Source organism: Phyllobates terribilis, unplaced genomic scaffold, assembly GCF_046119375.1.
Source record: "Phyllobates terribilis strain yellow unplaced genomic scaffold, ASM4611937v1 Scaffold_5__5_contigs__length_657084704, whole genome shotgun sequence".
Lineage (NCBI taxonomy): Eukaryota > Metazoa > Chordata > Amphibia > Anura > Dendrobatidae > Phyllobates > Phyllobates terribilis.
Genome location: NW_027362765.1, coordinates 67,357,260 through 67,379,366, shown reverse-complemented (window position 1 = coordinate 67,379,366; position 22,107 = coordinate 67,357,260). Strand labels below are relative to the sequence as shown.

The 22,107-nt window shown below is 45.1% G+C and overlaps 1 protein-coding gene across 3 annotated transcripts in view; it reads right to left on the bottom strand.

Annotated features, from left to right (window-relative positions):
• Positions 1-413: 413 nt before the first annotated feature.
• The window catches only part of LOC141270723 (uncharacterized), a 36,243-nt gene continuing 14,549 nt past the window's right edge, over positions 414-22,107 (bottom strand). The window contains exon 6 of one of the 3 annotated variants that reach the window (XM_073680818.1): positions 414-2,618. In XM_073680818.1, the coding sequence (XP_073536919.1) occupies positions 934-2,618 (1,685 nt within the window). In that variant the 3' untranslated portion in view covers positions 414-933. The remainder of the gene's footprint in view (positions 2,619-22,107) is intronic. The other 2 variants (XM_073680819.1, XM_073680820.1) reach the window with 2 other exon arrangements.

The window sequence follows — 22,107 nt, the reverse complement described above, 5'->3', positions numbered from 1 at the left end:
ATCAAAAAGAGCCGACTCTTTTTGGGGAGCACAGCCAGATCACCAAAAAGAACAGGACTGCCCATCACTAGCTTGTATTCTCACAATAAGATGTAGCAGATTGAAGATATTGGAAGGAGGGCAGCGAGGGGTTTTGAGTGGGTGTGATAAGTGCTGGCTTACAGGTCACTGCAAAGCATGATGGAACTTGTAGCATTAGGACACAGGAAGAAAGGAGAGAGGAAGTTGTTGATTAACCCCATCAGAGCTGCAGCCAGTCACGAGAACGTGCTGCTAGAAAATGAAAAAAAGGTAATGTTGTAGCTGTTTTGATTCTGACCCAATAGTCAGATATGCCAGATCACCAGTGAGGCCGAATTAAGAGATTAGGCCCTCCAATATTACGAGCGCTTGGAGAAATGACTGCACACGGATTGTGAGCACATCAGTTTCTATTTATACAGAAACCCATACAGTGGTTTTAACAGAAATTAGCAGGATGTTGCATATGAGATAAGAAGCATAAAGATCTTTGAGCAGAGACTGCGAGACTGGATAATTCTAAACAAAGTATGAGATAGAGAAGGGTTAATGTTTTTCCTCTCTGCTCTATATTTCTCTACATTCTCTAGATGCCTGTCCTTTTTCAATCAGTAACATTGCTAAAATAACACAATGAATGTATTGAGAGGCACATAATGAGATTTATGAAAGAAAAAACAAAATAGTTATCGTACTGAACAACCTTTTAAAGCGTCTTGCTTATCGATATACTACATGGATTTCATGATATTTGTGCCATTATCTCTATTTATTCATATGCTTTACCGCTTTATGTAATGAAGTCTATATATCCCTTTTTTTCCATTCTTCCTCTTCCAGACTTTGATTTTGTTTCTTGTTATATGATGCTGTTACAAAATCAATAAAACTTTGAGTTTGAAAAGAAAATGGCTACGTTCCGGTGTGAGTTTTTAGATGTTTAACAAGACTTCCTTTCCAATTAAAACATTTCCCACATTCTGAACATGAAAATGGCTTCCCACGTGTGTGAATTCTCTGATGCTTAAGAAGTATGGATTTCTCACTATAACTTTTCCCACATTCTGAACATGAAAATGGCTTCTCACCCAAGTGCATTCTCTGATGTGTAACAAGACTTGATTTATATGCAAAACATTTCCTACATTCTGAACATGAAAATGGCTTCTCACCTGTGTGAATTTTCTGATGCTTAACAAGTATGGATTTCTCACTATAACTTTTCCCACATTCTGAACATGAAAATGGCTTCTCACCTGTGTGCATTCTCTGATGTGTAACAAGACTTGGTTTATATGTAAAACATTTCCCACATTCTGAACATGAAAATGGCTTCTCCCCTGTATGAATTCTCTGATGTGTAATGAGCTGCGATTTCCTATTAAAACATTTTCCACATTTTGAACATGAAAATGGCTTCTCCCCTTTGTGATTTAGCTGATGTGTAACAAGACTTGATTTATATGTAAAACATTTCCCACATTCTGAACATGAAAATGGTTTCTCCCCTGTGTGCATTCTCTGATGTGTAATGAGATGAAATTTTCTATTAAAACATTTCCCACATTCTGAACATGAAAATGGCTTCTCCTTTGTGTGAATTTTTTGATGTTTAACAAGACTTGATTTCTCTATAAAACATTTCCCACATTCTGAACATAAATATGGCTTCTCACCTGTGTGAATTCTCTGATGTGTAACAAGACTTGATTTCTCTATAAAACATTTCCCACATTCTGAACATGAAAATGGCTTCTCACCTGTGTGCACTCTCTGATGTGCAACAAGCCTTGGTTTATATGTAAAACATTTCCCACATTCTGAACATGAAAATGGCTTCTCCCCTGTATGAATTCTCTGATGTGTAGTGAGATGCGATTTCCTATTAAAACATTTTCCACATTCTGAACATGAAAATGGCTTCTCCCCTGTGTGATTTAGCTGATGTGCAACAAGACTTGGTTTATATGTAAAACATTTCCCACATTCTGAACATGAAAATGGTTTCTCCCCTGTGTGCATTCTCTGATGTGTAATGAGATGCAATTTTCTATTAAAACATTTCCCACATTCTGAACATGAAAATGGTTTCTCTCCAGTGTGAATTCTGTGATGTCTAGAAAGTTTGGATTTCTTACTATAATGTTTTCCACATTCTGAACATGAAAATGGCTTCTCTGCTGTGTGAGTTATATGAGTTCTCTGATGAGTAATAAGACATGTTCTTTGTGTAAACCATTTTCCACATTTTGAACATGAAAATGGCTTCATCCCTGTGTGTATTTTCTGATGTCTAACAAGACATGATTTCAATGTAAAACATTTGCCACATTCTGAACATGACAATGGTTTCTCCCCTATGTCAGCTATTTCATGGTCAACAGCCCTTCTGTGACTTTTGTTTTCCATATTTGTTTTTGATGAAGCGGAAGAAAAAACTTGTTGATAAGGATCAGATGACAGATTTTTTCTGATAACATCTTGAGGTGTATGCAGCGTAATGACATGTTCTTCACAAGTATTCGGTGTCATATCAAGATTATCTGCTGAAAAATCAGAGAATATCAGATGTCCCTCTGAGCTTCTGGTACAGTCATCTACCAAGAATAAAAATAATGTGTCAGTAACATTACATTGTAATTATATTACTATTTATATTATATATATATATATATTACTAGCTATTGAACCCGTTCTACGCCCGGGCATTTTTATTGGTATATGGTCCCCCAATCCTGGTATGCAAGGCACCCCTCATCCCCCAATCCTGGCATGCATGGCACCCCCCCATCCCTCATCCGGGTATGCATGGCACCCCCCCATCCCTCATCCTGGTATGCATGGCACCCCCCCATCCCTCATCCTGGTATGCATGGCACCCCCCCATCCCTCATCCTGGTATGCATGGCACCCCCCCATCCCTCATCCCTATCCTGGTAAGAATGGCCTCTCATTCTGGTATGCATGGTACCCCCTCATCCCTATCTTGGTATGCATGGTAACCCTCATCCGCATCATGGTATGCATAGTACTCCCTCATCCCTAGCCTGGTATGCATGGTACCCCTTCATCCCTATCCTGGTATGCATGGTATGCCATTCCTCATCCTGGCATGTATGGTACCCCTCATCCCTATCATTGGTAAGCATAGTACCCCCTCATCCCTATCCTGGTAGGCATGGTACCCCATCCCTCATTCTGGTATGTATGGCACCCCTCATCCATATCCTGGTTTGCATGGCCCTCATCCTGGCATGCATGGTACCTCCTCACCCCTATCTTGGTATGCATGGTGTCCCATCCCTCATCCCTATCCTGGTATGCATGGTGCCCCAATCCCTCATCCCTATCCTGGTATGCATGGTGCCCCATCCCTCATCCTGGTATGCATGGTACCACCTCATCCCTCATCCTGGTATGCATGGTTCCACCTCATCCCTATCCTGGTATGCATGGTACCACCTCATCCCTATCCTGGTATGCATGGAACCCCATCCCTCATCCCTATCCTGGTATGTATGGTACCACTCATCCGTATCCTCGTATGCATGGCCCCTCATCCCTATCCTGGTATGCATGGAACCCCCTCATCCCTATCCTGTAATGCATGGTACCACCTCATCCCTCATCCTGGTATGCATGGTTCTACCTCATCCTAGTATGCATGGTTCCACCTCATCCCTCATCCTGGTATGCATGGAACCCCCTCATCCCTATCCTGACATGCATGGTACCCCATCCCTCATCCCTATCTTGGCATGTATGGTACCCCTCATCCGTATCCTCGTATACATGGCCCCTCATCCCTATCGAGGTATGCATGGAACCCCCTCATCCCTATCCTGGCATGCCTGGAACCCCCTCATCCCTCATCCCTTTCACGCTACACACATTCAAAAAAATAAACACTTATACTCACCTTTCTTCCTTGTGCTCCAGAGCTGTGTCTCGTTGTGCCGGAGGCCGGGGGAGGAGTGTGGTGCTGGAGTACGCGCGTGGCCATACCGTGCTGTCCAGCGCCATTTTGCTGAAGACACACTGCAAATGTGTCTTCAGTAAAATGGGGCCGGATAGCGCTATGCGTATGCGCCGTTTCCGACGCCTCACTCCTGCCCTTCTCTCCAGCCAGAACAGAGGCGCCGCGGCAACACTCCTCCCGGTCAGATAAGTATGAAAGTATAGCGCCGGAGATTGCGGTATGTGTTCAGTGTCTACGCATAACCCGATTTCCGGCGCCATACATTCCTCTTACCTTTAACGGCTCCATGCGTTCTTCTGTGTGGAGCCAGAAGGCGCAGGAGCATTGCGCGTGCGCAGTCTATAAAGGCTTTGCCCAGAGGGATGCTTGTAGCGTTACATTAGAGATTGCATGGAAATACTAACTGTAAAAATTAAATTATTGACAGAGAACAGTCCACTAAAGAGGGACTGAGATTACAGAGTTAGGCCACCAGATTATGTCCTTTCAACTTTCCCTTCTCTAGTATAGCCATATTTTCAGTACATGTTTCACTGACTGTCATGAATCGGTTCCAGTTACATGTTCAGAGGAGACTCAAAATGCACTTAACCTTATATGTGTTTTTGCAGCGTTTTTTCAGCACAGAAACGCATCAAAAACAGGGCTGTGGAGTCGGAGTTGTGGAGTCAGTGTCCATTTTGGTGGCGTCAGAGTCGGTATAAAATGGACCAACTCCTAAAATATATAATAAATTGGGTACAGTAGTTAAATGCAGTTTGTGGGGAATATTTTTTCATAAGAATTTGGGAAAGTTATGAAATATCCTATAAATGTCTGTCCTATTCCTGATCTAAGGGTCTAGACTTTTAGCTGAGATGAATCTGTGCTACAGTAAATTTATCACTTAAACATGAGCCACGTATGAGGGAGTAGGAGTCGTGGAGTTGGTGTCATAGAAATTGAGGAGCCAGAGGTTTGGCTTACCGACTTCACAGCTCTGATCAAAAACGCTAGGTAATCCATCTGCTAATGCAATGACAATCCTGATGTGCTGTGCACATGATGTGGAATTTTCCGCTCAGGATTGTCATTGCTTTTAAATATGCAGCATGTCTATTCTATGTAGCGTAAATGCAGGGTTTCCCGTACATTGACTTTCATTGAATCGCAGCAAACCTGTAGGTATAAATATATCTTTGGATTTGTAAAAAGATCTACTGCGCTGGTGTACTGAATCTTAAAATATAACGAGAGGGTTGGCGGTAAAAAAGGGTTTTATTTGTTCAAAGAATATTTAAAATGATATATAAAAAAAGTATGTAGTTAAAATACAAGGTTAAAATCCAGGAGAAGTAAGGGGTTCCTTCAGTGTTGAGGAATGTGTTCAGGAGTCCAGGTTCTCCTTATTGGCTTATCTTTATTGATCCAAGACGTATTGCTATAATTACTCACCTTTTTTTTTCCCCAAGTTCCTACTCAACACCATCATATAGTCCTCCAGGCCTACCCAGGACTGTGACTCCCCAGGTTAACGGATTCTATTACCAAACTCACATCTTCACTAAAACAGGTAACTATCTAAACCACTGTTAAAAGGTGGCAGCAGTTTTGTCTCCTACTAATTGGCCCCCTCTTCACTCACAGCTGACAGATTCAGCAAAGCAGGCCAGAGGCATTCCAGGTAACCAGGACCATGACCTATTAAAAGGTAATCTGTTGGTGTTCTGCAGAGCTCACTATAGTAAATATATACTTTTTTCAGGCACCAATACGTCTTGGATCAATAAAGATAAGCCAATAAGGAGAACCTGGACTCCTGAACACATTCCTCAACACTGAAGGAACCCCTTACTTCTCCTGGATTTTAACCTTGTATTTTAACTACATACTTTTTTTATATATCATTTTAAATATTCTTTGAACAAATAAAACCCTTTTTTACCGCCAACCCTCTCGTTATATTTTAAGATTCAGTACACCAGCGCAGTAGATCTCTTTTTACAATTTGTTTATTTCTATGTGGTATATGGTGCCCCTTACTAATTGCTGCAGGTAAATCTGATTATTCCCACTAGCGCCCCTAAAAATCGCCATATCTTTGGATTTGCTGCGGTTGTTTGCTGCGTATTTGAATAGTCAATGGGTCAAATACGCTGCAAAAAGGCACGTACAGTGGTACCCAGGTCGGCTGGGGAAGACTACTTCTCCCATCATCCGACCGCCGCTCCCGCTGATTACATCAAGAGCGGTGCGGTTGAGGGGAGCAGTAGTCTCCTCAGCCGAGCCACCGCCTGTGTGTGTGTGGGTTAAAAAAATAAAAAAAAGGGTTTAGGGTCCTGCTTGGCGATTGGTATGGAACCAATATAGGGATGTTAGGGTAGGCAGGGTATTATTAGATCGGCCTAGGGGTCACCAGTCCCCCTTTCCCTAGTGTTTGGCCTTCCTCCCCCCTCTTCCCTTCGTGTTGCACTTAGTCTTTCCCACACATTGCGTGACTTGTTCCTTAAAAAAAAAAATAATAATAATCAACCTCCCCACAATATCTGAAGCACTAACCAATCTAAGCAGACCATTTACAGAAGATGAGGTCCGCTCCTTTGTCTATGCACTGAAAAAGGGGAAGAGTCCAGGCCCTGATGGTTTTCTAATGAATACCTACAAACATTTGAAGAACTTAGAATTAACTGACATCCTAAATAAACGGAAGTTTTACCAAAGAGTTGCTGAGGGCCACAGTTGTAGTTATACCTAAAAGTGGTGAGGATCCAACCAAAGTAACCAGCTATAGGCCTATAACTTTACTAAACACGGATGTAAAGGCATATGCCAAACTTTTAGCCCTATGGCTTGCAAAAATTATCCCCAGTGTGGTTCACTCCGACCAGGTGGGTTTAGTCCGTGAAAGACAAGCCTCTGACTCCACTAGAAGAACTATTAACCTGGTCTCGCTTATAGAAAAACACTGAACGCCTTCTCTGCTCCTATCTCTGGATGTAGAGAAGGCTTTCAATAGAATGCAGTGGAATTAATGCGGTCAACTTTAGAAAAATTTGGATTTACTGGACAAATATTAAAAAGCATCATGGCCTTACACTCAGTCCCCTCTAATGTACTAGCTAACACCTACTTATCAAACTTCCTTAGCTCCAATGCCACGAGACCGGGGTGCCCTCTCTCACCCCTTCTATTTGTCATGATAATGGAGCCCTTCGCGGAATCTCGAAGATAAAATAAGCCTCAAAAGTATATCTACTAGCAGAAGAAAGCATAAAATTTGTTTATATGCTGACGACATATTAAGCTCTATAACTGGCGTAATAAATTCACTAGCTGTCGTCTCAGAAAGACAAACTCAGAGAAACCTAAAATACTTAGCTTCTTCTTGAATAAGAACCAGGAAAAAGACAGATCACAAACCCAAGTCCCACCATGATCATAGAAAACTTACACAGTATATAGAAGACCATTCAAGACGAATTAACATACCTATTTAACTTTGATTGGTTAGAAAAGATAACTTTATACAAAATGTTGATTCTACCCAGAATATTCTATATATTCCGGTCACCTGGTAAAAAAAGCTACAGCAACATATGTCCAGATTTATATGGAAAAATAAGCCACCCAGAACAGCAAAACATATTCTAGTTAAAAAAACAAGAAGAGGTGACATGGAGTTACCCAACCTTACAGGTTATTACTTAACTATTTCAGTAAGCCAGACACAATAATGGTTTCTCCAGTAATGGAAATCAGGTTGGTTAGAAATAGAAACATACCTCAACAACAACATCTCTAATTCAGGCTCATATTTTTGATACTAAACTTAAATTACTAATCTTCCCAACACTTAGGCTATGTTCACACTAGGCATTTTTTCAGCATTTTTTTTCTGCAACAAAACCTGATCTTTTGGCAGGAAAGAAGCTGCATCAAAAATGCAGGCATTGTTGCGTTTGTGCTGTTTTTTTCAGTATCCCAAAGTTCATCTTTGCTTCCACCACAGGAGCTTGAACACAGGTCACCAATGCAAGACATATGTGAAACCATATTAATCAGAATTACAAATGTAACAGTGGGGAGAGGTGACTTGTTCAGGAATAGTTTACCTAAAACACTGGCAGTGCATTGAGTTTGTAGGACACTATGGTCTGCCATTGAGTTGCTCAGTGATTGTTCAATTTCACACCTCGCTGGGCCAAAGGTATGATTCAATCTCACACCTAGCTCAACCAGGTGTTTAAATTGTACACTTCACTAATTTAATTAAACTGTCCTAATCCAAACTGCCATCTCAAGTGACCAAGACAAGATGGTAAAAATCACAAAAATAAATGAGTTCACATACTGCTCTACTTGCTTTTTTTCACTAAAAGCGCAGCAAAACCTGATATCTATGTTATATCTATGTTCACACTATGCGTTTTTTTACCACCCATTACTTTCAATGGGTGATAAACGCTGAAAGAAGTGACATGCTCTATTGTGCAAAAAACATGCAAAGCACAAAATACTGATGACACAAAAACCAATGTGTGTGCATGAGATTTCTGAAATCTCAGACTTTGCTGGTACTGTAAAATTTGCTTAAAAAAAAAAAAAAAGCCTAGTGTGAACATAGCCTTAAGGCCTCAGTATATGTGTGGAAAAAAATTACATTGTACAAATAAGGATAAAGTATCCAAGATTAAGCCTCGTAATATACAAAACATTCTCAGAAAGTGCCATTCTGAAAATTTTCATAAACCAATAGCCATCATCTGGAGTGTCTCACCCACAAGACATCCTAAATGACCCTAACTCTGGACAATTACAAATCTTTAACTCACTTAAAAGTGACTTCAACATCCCTGATTTGGATCTATATAAATAAAAAAATAGAGGAATCCATAAATTTTAATCTAAAATTCCCCAAAACTTTCCCCAGAACAATCTCAATTCTTCTAGATCAGAGGTCCCCAACCTTTTTTGCACCAGGGACCGGCTTTAAGCAAGACCAGTTTTCCATGGCCCGGTGGGGGTGGGGGCGGGGCTTTGGTCATATGGGGGTGGGGTTATGGAGGGGTGGAGCTGTATGGGGAGGATGCTGGCGGGACCTCGGTGTACAGCGCTGCTAAGTAGCAGCATTGTACATTGAGCGTCAGTGAATACAGCGCTGCTGCTTAGCAGCGCTACACACTGAACACCGGTACCGGGAGCCGCGTCACTGAAGCCAGTCTGCTGCTCCAGCACGCCCCACATAACATGTTCTGCCGGGGGCGTGTCAGTGAGGAGAGCCTGCCGCCCCACCCCGTCAGGAACACACCATGCTGTGCAGGAGGGCCGCGTCACTAAGACCCGCCCCATGACGTACAACAGGTACCATGCTGTGCTGTGGAGGGCTGCGTTACTAAGACCCGCCCGACGCCCCACCCCGTCCTGCATAATGTTCTCTGCCGGGAGCTGCGAGCTGTCACGGCTATGGCAGAAAACATTATAAATCCACACAGAGCGAGTTCTGACCAGGCGCAGGGCCGCGGAGCTAGCTGTCAGCGGCAGGGCCGGCTCCAGGTTTTTCTGGGCCCCGGGCGAAAGAGTCTCAGTGGGCCCCTTTAACACATACCACGATTCATGATGCAGAGATACGGCGGAGAAATATATATATATATAGTACAATGCAAAGATTTCACTTCATGAGTGATATCTATTGTAAATTCTACAATAGCTCAGAAACCGGTGAATCGCTCCACACAGAATAGTGGCCCCCATATAAGGCTCCATACGGAATACTGGTCCCCATATAACGCCCATACGGAATACTGGCCCCCATATAACGCTTCATACGGAATACTGGCCCCCATATAAGGCCCCATACGGAATACTTGCCCCCATATAAGGCCCCATACGGAATACTTGCCCCCATATAAGGCCCCATACGGAATACTTGCCCCCATATAAGGCCCCATACGGAATACTTGCCCCCATATAAGGCCCCATACGGAATACTGGCCCCCATATAAGACCCCATACGGAATACTGGCCCCCATATAAGACCCCATACGGAATACTGGCCCCCATATAAGACCCCATACGGAATACTGGCCCCCATATAAGGCTCCATACAGAATACTGGCCCCCATATAACGCTTCATACAGGATACTGGCCCCCATATAACGCTCCATACAGGATACCGGTCCCCATATAATGCTGCATGCAGGCTGTTACCCCCCACATAATGCCCCATACAGGCTGCCCCCCCCCCCTTATAATGCTCCATGCAGGCTGTCCCCCCCCACATAATGCCCCATACAGGCCCCCCCCTTTTAATGCTCCATGCAGGCTGTTACCCCTCCTCTTTATACTGCCCCATGCAGGCTGTCACCCCTCCTCTTTATACTGCCCCATGCAGGCTGTCACCCCCCCTCTTTATAATGCCCCATGCAGGCTGTCACCCCTCCTCTTTATAATGCTCCATGCAGGCTGTCACCCCTCCTCTTTATAATGCTCCATGCAGGCTGTCACCCCTCCTCTTTATACTGCCCCATGCAGGCTGTCACCCCCCCTCTTTATAATGCCCCATGCAGGCTGTCACCCCTCCTCTTTATAATGCTCCATGCAGGTTGTCACCCTTCCTCTTTATACTGCCCCATGCAGGCTGTCACCTCTCCTCTTTATACTGCCCCATGCAGGCTGTCACCCCTCCTCTTTATAATGCCCCATGCAGGATGTCCCCCCCTCTCTTTATAATGCCCCGTGCAGGTTGTTCCCCACCTTATAATGCCCCATGCAGGCTGGTCCCCACCTTATAATGCCCCATGCAGGCTGTCACCCCTCCTCATTATAATGCCCCAAGCAGGAATCCCCCCTCTTTATAATGCCCCATGCAGGCTGTTCCCCACCTTATAATGCCCCATGCAGGCTGTCACCCCTCCTCATTATAATGCCCCAAGCAGGAATCCCCCCTCTTTATAATGCCCCATGCAGGCTGGTCCCCACCTTATAATGCCCCATGCAGGCTGTCACCCCTCCTCATTATAATGCCCCAAGCAGGAATCCCCCCCTCTTTATAATGCCCCATGCAGGCTGTTCCCCACCTTATAATGCCCCATGCAGGCTGTCACCCCTCCTCATTATAATGCCCCAAGCAGGAATCCCCCCCTCTTTATAATGCCCCATGCAGGCTGGTCCCCACCTTATAATGCCCCATGCAGGCTGTCACCCCTCCTCATTATAATGCCCCAAGCAGGAATCCCCCCCTCTTTATAATGCCCCATGCAGGCTGTTCCCCACCTTATAATGCCCCATGCAGGCTGTCACCCCTCCTCATTATAATGCCCCAAGCAGGAATCCCCCCCTCTTTATAATGCCCCATGCAGGCTGTTCCCCACCTTATAATGCCCCATGCAGGCTGTCACCCCTCCTCTTTATAATGCCCCAAGCAGGATGCCCCCCCTCCCCTCTTTATACTGCCCCATGCCTCCATACATTATAAAAAAAAAAAAATCAAATACTCACCTCCCTTCTCCTCACCTGCTACCTGCTGCCCGCCGCTCGCTGCTCGGCTCCGAACTCCAGCGTTGTCGTTTCTTCCCGCTCAGCGCTCCCTGTGACGGCTCAGGGGAGGGCGCGGTGTAAAGACGTCACCGCGCCCTCTGACCTGAGACGTCACAGGGAGCGCAGAGCAGGAAGACAGCTGATCTGCGGAGGCACGGGGAGAGGTAAGTATCGGGCTGCCGGGGCGTTGAGCAAGCGGCGGAGAAAGGCGGGCGCTGACACCGCTCTCCTCCGCCCATAGCCCAGCGGGGTGCGCGACCGCCAGTGGGCCCCTCTGCCTGCTCAGAGCCCCGGCATTTGCCCGGGTGCTGACGCCGGCCCTGGTCAGCGGCGCCGCGGACCGGCTGAAAAACCCCAACGGCCCGGTCCTGGTCCGCGGACCGGCGGTTGGGGACCTCTGTTCTAGATAATACAAAAAAATTAAAAAATATGGAGTACTAGATCAATCTACCAATGGTTCAATGATGACATAAGCATTTAAAAAAACAAATACATTTAAAGGGAATCTGTCACCCCCTGGGAGATATCAGACCTCTACTATGGGCATACAGGTTATATTAAAGTAAATCTATACATACCGGTATGGCCCATAGTAGAGGTTTTATTGCTGAGAAATGTGTTTTTATCCACTCTGTTTTCCACAGGCTTGGCGTCCGGGGGCCGCCAAGAAATCCCCGCCTAACTGTTTAGGCAGGGATTAGAGCCTCAGGGTTCTATTGTGCAGGCGCCGGGAAGTGACAGTGACCTCCCCGGCGCCTGCGCAATAGAACCCTGCGGCGCAGTGCATGGAGAGATGGGGGATGAAGCATTGCACGCTCTAAGTGAGCGGCGCTTTGCGCATGCCCTGGAAGTCAAGGAGCACAGTGCACGTCACAGGGCCCTGTTAAGTGCAGGGGAGAGGGGGATATGGTAACTAAGCATATAGGCAGGGATTTCGGGAAATAATAAACAGTTAGGCGGGGATTTCTTGACGTCCCCCGGACGCCAAGCCTGTGGATAACAGAGGTGATAAAAAAAACACTTTTCTCTGCAATCAAACCTCTACTATGGGCCATACAGGTATGTATAGATTTACTTTTCTATAACCTGTATGCCCATAGTAGAGGTCTGATATCTCCCAGGGGGTGACAGATTCCCTTTAAAAGGAGTTTCCCACGAACAAAGTTCATTTTAATCAAAAGATCTTGGAATAATAATAATTTCCATAAATGGATGATGTCTTTAACAAAATGTTCGTGTGCGGATATAATCTTATAAATGTGCCCCTGCTGTGTACTGTGTAATGGTTGTGTCTCCTGAGTTCGCAGATACCCCATATGTGGGGGAAAACTACTGTTTGGGGACACAGCAGGGCTCGGAAGGGGAGGAGAACCGTTTGACTTTTTGAACACGGTGCAATTTCACCTGTTACCCTTGTGAGATAAAAAAATAAATTGGCTAATATTTTATCTTCACGACTCTAAAGTTTACTTCTGTAAAACACTTGGGGGTTCAAGGTGCTCATCACACATCTAGATAGGTTCCATGAGGGGAATAATAATAATAATCTTTATTTATTTAGCGCCAACATATTCTGCAGCACTTTACAATACTAGTTTCCAAAATGGGGTAGCTTGTGGAGGGTTTCCACTGTTAAGGCACATTAGGGGCTCTCCAAACGCGACATGGTGTCCGCTCTTAATTCCAGACGATGTTATGTTCAAAAAATTAAAACAGTGCTCCTTCCCTTCCGAGCCCTGCCGTGCGCTCATACAGTAGTTATCACCCACATATGGGGTATTGGCGTACTCAGGAGAAATTGCACAACAAATTTTGGAGTCTATTGTCTCCTGTTACCCTTGTGAAAATTAAAAAAAAGTGTGTGTAAGTTACATTTTTGTAAAAAAAAAAGTTACATGTTCATTTTTTTCTTCCACATTGTTTCAGTTCCTGAGAAGCACCTGAACGGGGGGCGGGGGGGGCAGTTTTTAAAATTGTTTCACTTTTGGGTATTTTCTGTCAGAGACCCCTCAAAGTCACTTAAAATGTGATGTGGTCCCTAAAAAATGGTTTTGTTAATTTTGTTGGAAAAATGAGAAATCACTGGTCAACTTATAACCCTTCTAACAAAAACTGTGCTGATGTAAAGTAGACATGTGGGAAATGAAATAAAAATTAGAAGTTTAAAAATTGTGAAATTTTCATCAAAGGTAAGAAGGCCTCCTGTGTGATGTCTCCAGACTAAGTTGGGGTATTGGATGCTATCCAGCCTGAGTGTCAAACTATCATTAGTGATGAGCGAGCGTGCTCGCAACTGGTCCGCGTGTCCTTCCGGGATGCTCGGGCGGGAGCTCGGGTCCCTGCTCCGCATATTTGGCGCTCTTTAGACCGTGAATAAACATGCGGGGATTACCTGCCACTCACTGTAATGCCATAGCCATGTCGGTTGTGGCATTACAGTGATTGGCTGGACGCATAGCGTCACTGGGTCTATATAAGACCTGGTGACCCTATGCTCATCACAGTCTACCCGGAAACAGGCAGAGTAGGGAGAGAATTGGCGGTTTATTAGTTGGGTATTCCACAGCAAGATAGATAGAGATATATACAGTTGTGCTCAAAAGTTTACATACCCCGGCAGAATTTTTGCTTTCTTGGCCTTGTTTCAGAAAATATGAATGATAACAAAACTTTTTCTCCACTCATGGTTATTGATTGGGTGAAGCCATTTATTGTCAAACTACTGTGTTTCTCTTTTTAAATCTTAATGACAACCAAAAACATCCAAATGACGCTGATCAAAAGTTCACATATCCCAGTTATTAATACCGTGTATTGCCCCCTTAACATCAATGACAGCTTGAAATCTTATGTGGTAGTTGTGGATGAGGTTCTTTATTTTCTCAGACGGTAAAGCTGCCCATTCTTCTTGGCAAAAAGCCTCCAGTTCCTGTAAATTCCTGGGCTGTCTAGCATGAACTGTGCGCTTGAAATCTCCCCAGAATGGCTCAATGATATTTAGGTCAGGAGGCTGAGATGGCCACTCCAAAACCTTCACTTTGTTCTGCTGTAGCCAATGACAGGTCGACTTGTCTTTGTGTTTTGGATCGTTGCTATTTTGGAACATCCAAGTGTCCCATGCGCAGCTTCCGGGATGATGAGTGCAAATTTGCTGATAACGTGCTGCATTCATCTTTCCTTCAACTTTTACCAAGTTTCCTGTGCCTTTGTAGCTCTCACATGCCCAAAACATCAGCGAACCACCTCTGTGCTTTACAGTAGGAATGGTGTTCCTTTCATCATAGGCCTTGTTGACCTCTCTCCAAATGTAACGTTTATGGTTGTGGCCAAAAAGTTCAATTTTGGTCTCATCACTCCAAATTACCTTGTTCCAGAAGTTTTGAGGCTCGTCTCTGTGCTGTTTGGCTTATTGTAAGCAAGATACTTTGTGGCATTTGTGCAGTAATGGCTTTCTTCTGGCGACAGGACCATGCAGCCCATTTTTCTTCAAGTCCATCATTATTGAGCATCTTGAAACAGCCACACCGCTAGTTTTCAGAGAGTCCTGAACTTCAGCTGACGCTATTTGTTGGTTTTTCTTTGCATCCTGAACAATTTTCCTGGCAGTTGTGGCCGAAATTTTTGTTGGTCTACCTGACCGTGGTTTGGTTATTACAGAGCCCCAGATTTTCCATTTGTTAATCACAAATTGAACGCTGCTGACTGGCATTATCAATTCCTTGGATATTTCTTTGTATCCTTTTCCTGTGTTATACAGTTCAACTACCTTTTCCCATAGATCCGTTGACCATTCTTTTGCTTTCCTCATGATTCACAATCCAGAAAGTCAGTGGCTGGATGAAAGATGCAAGAGTCTGTCTAGATCACAGAAACTCACTCAGCTTTTATGCACACACAAGGATTACAAGCAAACAGGTCACAGGTGAGAATGTTACCTTTAGTAGTCATTCAAACCCATTTGTGTCAAATTCTGAGCATGTTATCAGGCCAAAATCACCAGGGTATGTGTACTTTTGATCAGGGTCATTTGGATGCTTTTGGTTATCATTAAGATTTAAAAAGCGAAAACTCAGTAGTTTGACAATAAATTGCTTCACCCAACCAATAACCATGAGTGGAGAAAAAGTATTTTTGTTATCATTCATATTCTCTGAAACAAGGCCAAGAAAGCAAAAATTCTTCCGGGGTATGTAAACTTTTGTGCACAGTTGTATATACTGTATATCCATCTGAACTAACAGTCCTTCAAAGGACTAAACCTGGTGATAGCAGGAGTTAGGCAGGTATAGTTTGCGGATAGTGTATAGAGCAGAATAGAGTCCATTGCACATTCTGTCTGCTGCTGCTGTTACAGATAGCCATAGGCCTAGATATCAGGGCTAATATTTTTGCGCTTAATCCTGATTATTTGCTTACAGAGCAATATAATACACCATTGTAACTGCTCCATTTGCTTGTTAGCAGCATACAGCCAGATTTGGTTGATTTTATTCACATTGCTGTATTGTGGAAGTAGTGAAACTTGTCCATCATCAGACGTGATCCGATATTACTGTCGTAATAATAGAGACATTTTGTGGAGCGTGCCAAATATTACACTCCATTTCAAGTCTGCCAGCAGTGTGTTGTTCCAAACTATACAAACATGGTCGCTGACCAATACCACACTACAAGGCCACTGCCTAAAACCGTGGTCATCACAAGTGATCCCATATTACTGTGGTAATAATATAGAAATTGTGTGGAGCGTGCCAAATATTATACACCCCTTAAAATGGGCAAGGCACATGGCAAGGGACTGGGAAGTGGACATGATGGTGATGGTGCACACAGAGGCCGAGGCCATGGGCAAGATGAAATTGTGCCTGCTGAGGGAGTACAACAAACAACCATATCATATCGAACTACCTTCCTGTACCAATTACAAGGGACACCACTCTTGAAGCCAGAGCAGTGTGAAAAGATTGTTGCTTGAATAGCAGATAATGCTTCCAGTCAGTTTGCCACCACCACCACCCTGTCTTCCACATGATCAAGTCTCAGTAGCCGTGAGTCTGGACCACATATTCCTCACCCTGATCCTCCTTCCTTCCACCATGCCGAGTGCCCGAGACAACTGAACCCACACTTGGACACTCTGATGAAGAGCTGGTCTTTTTCCATTTATAGATTCGGGCCTCTCGCCCAGCCCGCTTCAAGCAGGGCAAGAGGAGATCATATGTAGCAATGCCCAAATATTTGAGCAGCCACGGTCACATGAAGGAGAAGGTTGGAAACGGACGCAAGAGGTGGATGATGATGATGAGACAATTGCCACCAAGTCAGGAGGAGGCCCAGGGTGCGTACGTAGAAGACGAGGTGGTGGATGATGAAGTCACTGACCCAACCTGGCAAGGTGACATACATAGCGAGGTTAGCAGCACAGAGGGGGGGAGGGAGGCATAGCACCACAACAGGCAGGAACAAGCAGTGGGGTGGCCACAGACACAAGGCGGGCAACAGTTCCCCGGAACACCAACACAAGGGAAGTTGCCAGTCCAACTGTTAGGTCTTCCAGAGTCTGGCTCTTATTTAAAGTATTTAAAGACGGTCCAGATACCAAAAAGGTAATTTGCAACCTCTGCCATGCCAGCATCAGCAGGGCAGGGGCAGCAAAATAACCAGACTGACCACCACCAGCATACTCAGGGACATGACAGCAAAGCACCTGACTAGGTGGGCTGAACGCCTGGTTTCACAATCAGTGTCTGCGGGAGACCCCACTGCCTGTTTCGCTGTTGTGCCTGCACGTCAATCCCATGTCCATGGCACAGGCAAAGATGCCTCCCATCCTGCACCTGTCATTGCACACTTGCAACAATCACCATCAGCAACCATGTCCTTGTTCCAGCACTGCGTTCAGTTGTCCCTACCACAGTCCTTTGAACGCAAGCACAAATACGAAACCAACGCCCCACTACTAAATCCCACATTTCTTGATTGCTTACATTTGAAATGTTGCCTTTTAGGCTTGTGTCGAGACAGAATCTTTCCACAACCTGATGGCAGTGGCCGTCCCTCGGTACTCTGTCTCCAGCCGCCACTATTTCTCCTGGTGTGCCGTCCCCGCCTTACACAAGCACATATCCCAGAAAATTACCCATGCCCTCAACAAAGCAGTTACTGGAAAGGTCCACCTAACGACAGACACATGGGCAATTGCTTGTAGCCAGAGACGGTACATCTTGCTGACGGCACACTAGGTTTATATAGTGGAAGCCGGGACCCTGGGACGGAACAACGAGAATTGCGGGCCCTGGGTCAATGAGGGTTGCCCCCACATTCTACAGCTGCTGCACCTCCTCCTCAGCCGGTTGGAAGTTGCAAGTACTGCAGCACTGCCTCGGCAAAGCAGCAACAGGTTGTGCTGAAGCTAATATGCTTAGGTGACAAACCGAACACCACTGAAGAGTTGTTGACAGCTGTAAAAGAGTATGCAATCACCGCTGAACCTACAGCCAGGCATGATCATGTGTGACAATGGCTGGAACCTGGTGGCGGCTTTGAAGCTAGGCAAGCTCGGACACGTACCATACCTGGCTAATGTGCTCAACCTAGTGGTTCAGCGGTTTCTCAAAACCTACTCGGATCTGCCTGATCTGCTTGTCAAAGTACTCCGCATGTGTGCCCATTTTTGAAATTCACCTAAAGCTTCCGCTGCCCTCGCAATGCTTCAGCAGAGTTTGCAGCTTCCAGCTCACCGACTGGTGTGCGATGTCACCACACGTTGGAACTCAACGTTGCAGATGTTGGGAAGGATTTGTGAGCAGCAGAGGGCAGTTGTTGAGTACCAGCTTCAACACGCCTGTCGTTATTCGGATCAGCCTCCGCACATAAGAGCTGATGAGTGGGCATGGATTTCAGACATCTGTGCCGTCCTCCAAAACTTTGAGGACTCCACTAAGATGGTGAGAGGCAATGACGCCATAATTAGCGTCACTTACCAGCTTCTCTGTCTACCGAAACGCTCGCTGCTCACAACTGAAGAGGATGCATTGCAGGCGGAGCATGATGAGATGGAGCAAGGAACCATACAGGGTGATGCTACACAGCACAGCCTCATCTCCTCCCAAAGCGGACTGGGTGGTAAAGACGACGACGAAAAGGAGGAAGCGGACGACGAAAAGGAGGACGACGAGGAGGAGGACGACGACAAACAAGGACGAAGAGGAGGACGACAAGGATGAAGATGAGGACTAGGAACATAATGGGAACAACAAAGCATAGCTGGCTGATGTCCCTCTAACAATAGTGAGGGCCGACTGCTGGCCCTGGAAAAATAGGCTTTGCGACTTTCAAAGTCCCTCCTTCACAAGGAAACAGGATGTGTCTGATCATGTCTCACACACCACATGAACAGATAAGGTAGTAAAATGTTAAAATGACATTTACTGGAAAATGTATTTTTCACGGTTGAAAAGCAATGCAAAAGTTAAAAAAACACATCAAAAACGCTACATGTGAACATAGCCCAATGGGTGGAGGAGCATTTTTTTGCCTTATATACAAGTCATTACCCTGGAAAGGATGTTCCTTAACATTTTTTCCAGAAAAATCCATTTTGGCTTAGTTTTTGTATGTATTGGGAGTCCATAAAAGTGGCGTAATACTCTGACAACACTGTTCACAGCAGTGACCTGGGAGTCGGAGATGCTTCTAGTGAAGCACCTTAATATCATAGGCTAAACTAAAGGGCCCCATAGTGGCCTCTTGATCTGCCACCACTAGTGGTAAACTACTGTTTCATATATTTTTGCGGCTTTGATTTGCTCCTATATGTATTGCTGATGTCTAGAAGTTAAAGGGAACTTGTCAGGAGGTTCATGCTGCCCAACCCACATACAACATGATTCGCATCCTGGCTGCTTGATTGTAGCTATGTATATAAAAACTGCATTGTTTCAGAGAAAATATAACTAGAAGATCGGGCTCACACCCGGCTGGCTTCTCCCAGCACTGCACCAGGTGATTGACAGGTCTCTTTAAAGTATATAATTGTCTTCAATGTTTCAGAGGATAATATATATCTGTCTGCAATTGTGCAGTCAGGATGCGTTTCATGCTGCGCGTGGGTTGGGTAGCATTAATCACTTGACAGGTTCCCTTTAAAAGCCTCTCTCCATGGTTTGAGGCGAACATCTGAGGGCAAGTGTGATAAAAGCCTTAGTTACTTACCGGTAACGGGATTTTTCGGAGCCCATGACAGCACCACGTGAGAGAGAGGATCCGCCCATCAAGGACAGGAAACCTACAGGTTAAAAAGGGCGGCCCTCTCCTCCCGCCTCAGTTTAGTTAACAGAGCATGAGAGTACCGCCAAGGTTAGTTATGACAAAACATAATCACATTAAATACATTACTTTTCATCAATTTCCCGCAAGGGTGCACAAAAAGAAATCAAATCTACGGGAGTGCACAACACCAGTGAAGGGAGGGAATATAAAGGTGCTGTCATGGGCTCCGAAAAATCCCGTTACCGGTAAGTAACTAAGGCTTTATTCGGTCGCCCATGACAGCACCACGTGAGAGAATTACAGAGACGAAGGAAATTAGGGAGGGACCACAGCTTGAAGCACCCTTCTCCCGAAAGTGAGATCTGCAGAGCCACCCAGATCCAATCTATAGTGACTTTAGAAAGTAGAGGGAGAAGACCAAGTGGCAGCCTTACAAATTTCCTCAATGGAAAGCCCTGTCTTCTCCGCCCAGGAGGTTGATACCGCTCTGGTAGAATGCGCCCTCAATCCCTCCGGTATCTCTTTATCCCCTGAGTATGCGAGGGAAATGGCCCCCTTGATCCATCTAGCGATTGTAGCCTTTGAGGCCTTACAACCCTTTCTAGCCCCCTGATAGCATACAAATAGGGACTTATCCTTTCTAAAGCCACGTGATACTTCTAAGTACTTTAGTACGCACCTCCTAACATCTAAAGTGTGAAGTCTCTCCTCCTTTTGATTTTTGGGCGGGAAGCAAAAAGTCAGGAGAACTATTTCCTGGGTTCTATGGAATCGAGTGGACACTTTAGGAAGAAAGGCTGGATCAGGTTTTAATATAATTCTATCGTCCAGAATTTGCGTAAAAGGAGGGCATATTGAAAGGGCCTGTAGATCACTAACTCTCCTGGCTGAAGTTAGGGCTACTAACAGGACCGTCTTTAGGAAAATAATTTTGGGGGAGACTAAATCTAGTGGCTCAAAAGGAGGACTGATTAAGGCATCTAAGACAAAATTCAAATCCCAGGGAGACATCTTTACTTTGGTAATGGGTCTTTCCCTAAAGGAAGCTTTTATAAAATGGGCTATCCAATAGTTATCTGCAATATTGGAAGACAATAAAGCTCCCAACGCCGACACCTGTACTTTCAAGGTACTGGTAGTGAGACCCAATTCTAAGCCCCGCTGCAGAAATTCCAGAATTTTCCCAATAGGGGGCCCCTACTCCACCTTAACTTCTGCAAAAGACAGAAACTTTCTCCAGGTCCTGGCATAAATACGGGTGGTAACAGGTTTTCTGCTAGCCAGGAGAGTATTCACTACATTTGCGGGGAATCCTTTGTTGGTTAATAACACCCTCTCAAATTCCACGCCGTCAAATGTAGACTCGGGGATGGAGGATGGGAAAGTGGCCCTTGAGTGAGGAGGCCCGGAATCTCCGGAAGAACCCAGGGATCTGATATGGACATGTTCCGGAGACAAGGGAACCACGGTCTTTTGGGCCAAAAGGGGCATATGAGTATCACTCTGGCCTGGTCTGCCCTGATCTTTCTTATCACCGCTGGGAGCAGGATCAGGGGAGGGAAGGCATATGCCAGAGGAAATCTCCAGGGAACCATGAAGGCGTCCACTGCCAGGGGTCCTTCTCTGGGGTTTAAGGAACAAAAATTTCCCACTTTCCGATAGGCTCTTGTTGCGAATAAGTCCACAGTCGGAAGGCCCCACATTTCTACGATTCTGGAGAATATTTGTGCATTTAGGGACCACTCTCCCTCTTTTACAAAAGTACGGCTGAGGAAATCCGCTGTGATGTTTTCCTTCCCTTTTAGATGAGTAGCCGAAAGAGAGAGACAGTGATCTTCGGCTTTCAGCAGAAGTGCGTTCGCTACCCTCATCAAGTTTCTTGAGCGGGTTCCCCCTTGGTGGTTTATGTAAGCTACCGTGACTTGATTGTCCGAGAGTATACGGACATGCTGGCCCTGTAAATATATAAGGAACTTGTTGAACGCATGCTGCACTGCCAGAAGCTCCTTAACATTTGATGACAGCTGTCGCTCACTGCTTGACCAGGTTCCCTGCACTAATTTCCCTTCAAAGTGAGCTCCCCAACCTGTAGCACTTGCATCAGTGGACAAGACTGCAGTTGGACTACATTCCCAGGGAACCCCTTTAGCAAGATTGTCTTGTCGTAACCACCAATGAAGGGACCGTATGGCACGAGGACCTAGAATAAACTTACGGTCTAGATGCCCCTCTAAAGCTGCGTTATTGTACAACACATCCCACTGAAAGGCTCTTGAATGCAATTGTGACCAACGAACCGCAGGAAAGGTGGAGGTGAAGG